This window comes from Poecilia formosa, unplaced genomic scaffold, assembly GCF_000485575.1.
Source record: "Poecilia formosa unplaced genomic scaffold, Poecilia_formosa-5.1.2 Scaffold168, whole genome shotgun sequence".
In the NCBI taxonomy this organism is placed as follows: domain Eukaryota; kingdom Metazoa; phylum Chordata; class Actinopteri; order Cyprinodontiformes; family Poeciliidae; genus Poecilia; species Poecilia formosa.
The window spans coordinates 594,995-602,873 of record NW_006800107.1 but is presented as its reverse complement, the minus strand read 5'-3'; the positions used below and the strand labels follow the sequence as shown (position 1 = coordinate 602,873).

Below are 7,879 nucleotides of genomic sequence, written 5' to 3'. Positions count from 1 at the left end.
ATGAAAATGTCAATTTATTAATTTAGTTTGATCAGTTGAGCTGATAAATTTAGCATTCATGTTTTAATGTCATGACATTTCTGAAAATAGGGAAGAAAAATAAAATACCTGAAAACAATGAGGCAGAACAACCATCTGGTGAGTCAGGAAATACTTTTCAGAATTTTGGCTTCAAATGTTTTATGACGGATGCATGAACACTACATGTGTTATTTGTATCACTGGACATTAGATTGTTGGATGTGCCTTATTTTTAGTTACCAGATAGTAAACATAAAGCTAATGTTTATCCCTGTTTTTAGGTATGTGGTGGTTGTACGTCATTGGAGCTGCTTTAGCACCTTTCCTGTTATCTGTCAGTCTTCCCATAAAGACAAAGGAAAACAAAGGTAAACAAAGGATCCAGCTGAAACCAGATACATTTGTATTTACTGTGTGAACACTAACGTACTGTTTTCCCTTTTCTCTTTGAATGAAATAATACACCAGTGGATGAAAACCCGGTGAGTGTAACTGTTTATAAAGCACTACTGTATTCACAAGTTCATCTGTTTGTGAATTTTAGCAGGAGATATAACTAAGAATAAACACAAAATGGCCTGCTATTGCATATCTTGTGCTTAACTTCCTGATTACAAAAGGCCTGTGAGGCAGTTTTATGCTCTTGACTCTCCACAAGGGGGCGGGATTGGCTGACATCTGGCAAAATAGTAAAATAAAACTGCAGAAGAGTCCTTTAAGAAGAAGGCCCACTCAGTGGCGGTTTCTGATATAACAGTCGGCATCTTGTGGTGGTGGTAGTGGGGGGAGGCATGAGCACCCTCTCCCCACCCTATCCCCCACAGCAACATCTTTTCTTTATTAATTATCCGTGGATTAAAACAAATTTCTCAAAGTACAACTTGTATATCCAAGAAAAAAAAAAGACACAGGTGTCGAAGCAAAGCTTGGAGCTAATGTGGTTGATGTCTAGAAACGTACAAAATGAAAACTCAATGGATTCACACAAATGGAGACTTGATGTAGTGAAATCAAATTTTGAAAGGAAATATAAAAAGGTCATAAAGTTTTTCTCTCTTTTTTAGGATGATCCTGAGGTCAGTGTTGTGATCTTCTCCACTGTCTTCTTTCCTAAAACCAACAACCCATCCATCCAGCCAATGTCTTCCGGTAATCTGAGATCGGGCCGCAGAGGCACCAGGACCAGTGAGGAACCCCAGATAGTGCTCTCACCAGAGACATCCACTGTCGTGTTCAGTTGCATCCCATCGTGTTCCCAGGATTTATAAAGGTCACACCTACAGCTCAATGTTCACACTCGATGTGAAAATGGCTGCAAACAAATGCACAATTATACAACTGTAAGCCTTTGAAAAGTAGAANTTATCTTGAGAAAAAGTATGCAGAAAATGTCCCTCTCAGCTTCCGCAGTCTTCTTTGATTTTGCAGATTTCTATTTCATTTATATTGTTTTGTATTTCAGGTGAGGACACACTAAAGCCCACAACAGACGCAGCTCTACAACGTAATAAGTTCTATTTCTACTCCAGTGAATAGCAAATCTACCATCCTAATATCTACTATTCCCACTATCTTTATTCATTAATAAATATGAAACCAAAATCTGAGTGAAAAATACGCAAACCCACAGATTCATGAGCTTATTAAATCATATTTAGCTTCAATAATTCTCCCTTTCTTTGTGAGCATAGAAACATATTTAATTGCTTTATTTTCTAGATTCTTAGCTTTTTTTTATGTAACCTGTCATTTTATTGCTTCTTTGTTTATGCGTAATGCTAAATTTTAATGTGGTACTTCATTTTCTTTAAGTGTTGTTTTCAGACATAAATGTTGCTGTTATTAAAACCTTCTCTATCGTTTCCTGCCCAGAGTGTCGCTGCTCCGCTCTGGATTACATCGTCATTGTTTTGCATCTGGCTGAACTGTTTCTGGTTACTTTCATTGCATTTCTTTTCTTCAGATCTCGAGGTAACAAACATAAAAACAGCTTTAAAAATGGATCAACACAAACTGAATGTAATTATTGAAAATGTACTTGTGTTGTGTTTCCTAGGAATAAACAAAGTGACTGGCAAATCTGTGAGTTTCATTTGGAAAACTGCTGAAATTTGTTTTCATGACTTTTCATGCAATTTACACTTCTTCTTTCTGTGCAGGTTTTAAACTCAGAATCAAGACAAACAGTAAACCACATTCAACCAGATGTTGAATCGGTAAAACCCATTTTTCTTATCGTTATTTATCATTCTCTTCAGTTTTCTTTTTATTTACTTTTTCAAATGCAGGATTATGGATAGAATGTGCCATAAAATATGGGAATGAAAATATAAATTACATAAATAAGACACAACAGATAAAAAAAATGATATGATCTTGCAGACTGACAGTGAAAGAAAACAAACAATCTGTTGGACAGAGTTAAATATGGTAACATATTTTCTGGAATATCCTGCATCTATAGGGACATTTAAGTTAGTTAATTCAAAATAAGTTGTATGGAAGCCCTCAAATGCCAAGACAATAATTTAATAGAATGAAATGAAATGCACAAAAGCTTATAAATATTGTTGTCCTTCAGGACGTGCCCTGTATTAGGCATTATTAATACTTGAGTTTTGTGATTATGATAAATATAAATTCACACCTTAATGTGTTTCCACAGACGAGTCATAATGAGGACGATTGTCCAGGAGATTACATGAACTTCAAAAGTCCTGCTTCCTCTGCCAACTTCAGCGTTCAACATGAACATCAAATCTGATAAAAGTCCAATTTCCATTATTTACGTTTTCTAATGTATTTAAGATTTTCCTTCTACTTTTGCACCAGTTTTTTTGTTAGTTTTTTTTTTTTTAGTTTTTTTTATTTTATTTTATTTTATTTTATTTTATTTATTTATTTATTTTTTTGCACAGCTGCTTCTGTAAATAATTTCTTGATAAATAACTTTGTTTTATAGGTCTGACAAAGCTGCCAAAACTAGCTCAATACAAACCATCAGACATCAACACCACAGCTCAGTTTGTAATTATGACCTTTACCTAAGTTTGCATGACTGTAAAACCCAGCAGTTTACATGTTTCTTGGGCGACTGTGGCTCTGTTGGTAGAGTAGCCATTTTGTGATCAGAAGGTTGTAGGTTTGGTTCCAGCTTCCTCCAGTCATGTGTCAATGTGCCCACAGTTAACCCCAAACTGCCTACTGATCAGTGTATGAATGGGTGAATGTGACTCTAGTGTAAAGCACTTTGAGAGGTCAAACTGATTGGAAAAGGCTGTAAAAGTTCAATCCATTTCTGCAGAGATTTTATTTGTTACAAAATCTATGTTATCTTTTGTACTATTTAATATTTTTGCTTGCTTCTCTTATTGTTGCTTTTAAAAATAATTTTTTGTAATCTGGTTTTAAGGAAGACTTTCATGATCCACAGAGTCAGCATGAGCTTGTATTTTTATTTTTATTATTTAATTAAATCATTCCTTTTAAAAAAATGATAAAATTGTCTTTTTATTTTTAAAATCTATATCAATTTGATGACCTCTTCATACATTCTTTTGGTTCTGTATGTCAAGTGGAGGTTAGCTGTAACATTTTCAAATGCAGCCTTTTAATCTGATAAAAATCTCTTTGAAAAGTTAAAATGTTTTCCTTTACTCTGATCAAGAACTTATGTAATAACATCTTATGATTTCTACAAAATATTGACAACAAGCAGACAGAATGTAAACCAGTACCAGCCCACATCAGCCTGTAATGTTCATGCTAACTTTAGCATGAACACAAATTAAAACGGTTTGGTGTATTTTGTGTTTAACTTTCATAACTTTAGTATAATTTACTAAACGAGACTTAGGAAGCTGTTAAACTCTTCTCTTGTCCACAAGGGGGCGTTATAGGTTGGCATCTGGTAAAATATAAAAAACAAAACAAAACTGAAGAAAAGAGTGATTGAATAACAGGTTTTAATTTAAAACTGTCTCTAAAATCTGAAGCTCAGTTAGGGATGAGGGATGTGAGCCTGGATTCCAGATGTTTCTGCAACAAGTCAACCTGCCTCAGATCAGAGCTAAATATACAGTGTGAGAAAGAAATGACACACAGACGGATATGATGCGTGAATTACTGGAGATTAACACTTTTACTAAAAAGGAAATTATATATAGTCTCAGGAAATGCTTAGAGGGCTGCAGTTCAGCAGAAATGAACTGACACCAGTGCTCTCACCAGAGACATCCACTGTCGTGTTCAGTTGCATCCCATCGTGTTCCCAGGATTTATAAAGGTCACACCTACAGCTGAATATTCACACTCGACGTGAAAATGGCTGCAAACAAATGCACAATTATACAACTGTAAGCCTTTGAAAAGTAGAAGTGGAGCCTCCTGCACAACCAACAACCAACAAGATGGTTTCTGGATGGTGAGGCGTCATTTCCAGCAGCCATTTTACAGCAAATACAGCGGTAATACAAGCTGACCAAACATGCTGGAACTTGTATTGGGTTGCTAGGTGACAGGCTTCACTGAGGTTGCTAGGTAATGTGCAGTGCTTGCTGATTTGTGAAGTTATATTCCAGAGGTTTTTGAAATGGATCATTTTCCAGACACCAAAAAAATAAACCTATTGCCAAAAACTGGCTGGGTTTTTTTTTTTTTTTAGCCGCTTGTGTTGTTTTAAGAAGCAGTAGAAACCCAAATGGGAGTACAGAAATGCTGAGAATGTGAATTTTATAAAATATGTCCCCTTTAAGGCTGAATCTAGCTGGACTCTGATGGAAGCTCATCTTTATGGATGTAGAGGTCATAACCTGAAGAACCCAACAGAACCACGTCATCTGCTAAAACCAAAAAATGAGATCCTTTAGTTTTCAAAGTGAACACCAGCCAGATATTGAAATTTGCTGAAAAATTTGATTTTTTTAATGAATCAATAAACTATTAATCAGTCTGAAGTTTGTTTTTTTTTGTAAAGAATAAGGAGTTGTCAGCTTAAAGTAGCATCCCAATTTCCATGTGCTAATACCTGCAAAAATAGAATCAGATTTTGCTGTTGAACTTTGCCTTCATAGAGTACTCTAACTGTGTTTGGATTCAAGCAATGAAGTTACTATTTAACCACAAATATTTGTTGTTCTGACTATTTTTTTTTTGTTATTTTTTCCTGCATAGTTTAAACATTTTATCAAACCACTTTCTGTATAATAAATGTATATTATTAGTTTAATTACCTGGTCGTTCATGTTTGTTGTTTTATTCTGCTGAAGTTGTTTTTAATGTCAACCACACATGCATCTATTTTCATATTTTCTAAGATTACCCAAAGAGATTGAAAGTCTTGTGAACAACAAGACAAACTAATGTAACCAAATCAACCAGGCATAACAATAAATAAGAACAAAAGCACAATTTAACAGACAGGAACTTTCAAACATTTTACTAAAATCTAATACTGCATTTGTTTCCAAACTAAAACAGTTGAGAATTCACCAGATGTTTAAGTGTTTTAGAGCTTTTATTGCACATAAGAGGTAAAACAGTTGATCGTTTTTGGGTAGCTAGTTACTCTTTGAAGTTTTTTTTATTTTAATTTTGATCCCTAGACGTCTCAGAGTTCGCCCCCTGGTGTGTCAAAGCTCAACACATCAGAACTACTGTAAACAGCTATAATAACATCAACATCAGAGTTCATCACACATTGACATTATTTTTCTTCAAAAAGGCAATCTGCTGCATTCTGGTCTGATATTAATTGACTGAGTGATATAACTGTGCTAATTGTGAATTTGTCAAAAAAAACAAGATCTATAAAGAAGGTAACAAGAGAGACGGGTTGCAAAAGACAAGCATTCCCCTCTTAGCAAAATCTAAATTTGTGTTGTTCAGATGTTTGTCAGCCTCACTGAGATCAGAGTTAAATATATAACAGGGTAAGAAAAAACAAAAGCATCTTAAGAAGAGATAAGTGTGAACTACGGAAGAGGAACATGAAATTCAGGAAGTGCCGACTGGCCTGCAGTTGTCAAAAAATCTGCTGACACTTCAGGAAGAAAGAAGACAAACTGTCCGAGAAACAGAATGACTGAACTCACATCAGTTCAACTGTCTTTATGTCTGATTCTGGCACTCAAGTTTACAGGTGAGGATTAATGTTACTGCTTTATGTTTTGTATTTTATCTAAATGAAGTGAGTTTTCTTGTTATAGGTGTAAAATTGTTACGTTTCCTGTTATGTCGACATATTTTCTACTTTAGCTGTTTTTCTTCTGTTGCTTTTCTCTGCAGTAATAAAGCAAAGTTCTTCATCTGTCATTGTGAGAGGAGGAGATGAAGTCCAGTTGGCCTGTGAAAACATGATGGATCCGATTAAGTGCTTACGGATCCACTGGCTCTTCAGTAAATCACCTCAGGGATCCGCAGTAGATCTGGTTAAGTTTGGTCAGACGAATCAAACTCAGGCTGGCAAAGAAAAAGCAGACAGACTGAGACTCTCACAAAACTGCTCTCTGATAATCCAGAGGGTCAGCGCTGCCGACGTTGGGACATATTACTGCCAACAAGTTGAAAACACAGACCAGAAGGAGAACAGACACACCGTCGCTTTGTCTCTGGTTAACAGTGAGTAAATATTCTCAGCCTTATACCAAATACTAACCAAGCACTCAGCATAGTCACCAGCTAACCTCAGGTCTTCGTTTTCCTCCAACAGTTACTGAACAGAAAGATGATGAAGAGGTGAAGCTGAAATGTTCTGTTATATCAAATGATCCATGTAAACATCATGTGAAGTGGCTTTTAAAAGGTCAAAGTATTGATAAAGATAATACAAATCTAAAGACAAAATACTCTGTTTGTGTTGCTGAAGTCACCTTTAAGACTTCACATTATGTTTATGAGCCGGGCCGTTATAATTCACTGCAATGTGAAGTAGGAGAGTCTGGGAGAAAGAAGCAGCAGTTTCCCTTCAGAGTTCAAACTACAGGTGAGAACAGTAATGTAAAATGAAAATGTCAATTTATTAATTTAGTTTGATCAGTTGAGCTGATAAATTTAGCATTCATGTTTTAATGTCATGACATTTCTGAAAATAGAGAAGAAAAATAAAATACCTGAAAACAATGAGGCAGAACAACCATCTGGTGAGTCAGGAATCTATTTTTGTTGACATCATTTTCTCTTTGTCTTGACTTTGTCTTGATTTTATGATGAATTCATGAATAATATATACATGTTTGTACCACATATGTATAAAACTGCATGAAGTTAATGTGTTTATTCCTATTTTAGGTATTTTTAGGTGGTGGTTGTACATCGTCGTAGTTATCGTTTTGGCAGCTTTCCTGTTGGCTGTCGGGTTTTTCATAAAAAGGAAGAAAAATAAAGGTGTGAAGATCTGACTGAAAACATTAATAGGTTTACTATAAATACTAAAATATGCCTTTGCATTTGCTCTTTGAAGGAAATAAAACACGAGTGAACTCAGCCCCTGCAGCTTCTCAGTCTGCTTCAGAAGTGAACCAGGACCCAGTAAGTTTCCACAGCACAGCTATCCTCAAATCAAAAAATCAAATCAAATTTTATTTGTATAGCACATTTCAGCAGCAAGGCATTTCAAAGTGCTTTACATAATTAAAATAAAAACAGCATGTGAGAAAGAGAAAGAGATTTAAAAAACATAATTAAAACGTAAACAGTGAGAAAGAGAAATAAAAAGCTGTAGAACTTTAGTTGAGACGCCGTCAACTGGGACTCCAACCCTTTGGACATTAGTCAAAACGCCGTTTGACAAGGACTCCAACCCTTTGGACATTAGTCAAAAAGCCGTTTGACAAGGACTCCAACCCTTTGGACATTAGTC

General features: G+C 35.3%; 2 protein-coding genes across 4 annotated transcripts in view; both read left to right on the top strand.

Moving 5' to 3' along the window:
• LOC103146764 (uncharacterized) overlaps positions 1-2,891 on the top strand; it is a 7,289-nt gene extending 4,398 nt beyond the window's left edge. Inside the window, exons 4-8 of one of the 2 annotated variants that reach the window (XM_007564789.2) lie at positions 1,484-1,525; positions 1,894-1,992; positions 2,078-2,103; positions 2,181-2,237; positions 2,687-2,891. In XM_007564789.2, coding sequence (XP_007564851.2) covers positions 1,484-1,525; positions 1,894-1,992; positions 2,078-2,103; positions 2,181-2,237; positions 2,687-2,785 — 323 coding nt within the window. In that variant the 3' untranslated portion in view covers positions 2,786-2,891. The remainder of the gene's footprint in view (positions 1-1,483; positions 1,526-1,893; positions 1,993-2,077; positions 2,104-2,180; positions 2,238-2,686) is intronic. The other variant, XM_016677863.1, reaches the window with a different exon arrangement.
• Positions 2,892-4,492: 1,601 nt separating this feature from the next.
• The window catches only part of LOC103146762 (uncharacterized), a 4,463-nt gene continuing 1,076 nt past the window's right edge, over positions 4,493-7,879 (top strand). Inside the window, exons 1-6 of one of the 2 annotated variants that reach the window (XM_007564788.2) lie at positions 4,493-6,160; positions 6,307-6,639; positions 6,731-7,003; positions 7,113-7,160; positions 7,309-7,404; positions 7,481-7,548. In XM_007564788.2, coding sequence (XP_007564850.1) covers positions 6,100-6,160; positions 6,307-6,639; positions 6,731-7,003; positions 7,113-7,160; positions 7,309-7,404; positions 7,481-7,548 — 879 coding nt within the window. In that variant the 5' untranslated portion in view covers positions 4,493-6,099. Of the gene's footprint in view, positions 6,161-6,306; positions 6,640-6,730; positions 7,004-7,112; positions 7,165-7,308; positions 7,405-7,480; positions 7,549-7,879 lie in introns of both variants that reach the window. The other variant, XM_016677848.1, reaches the window with a different exon arrangement.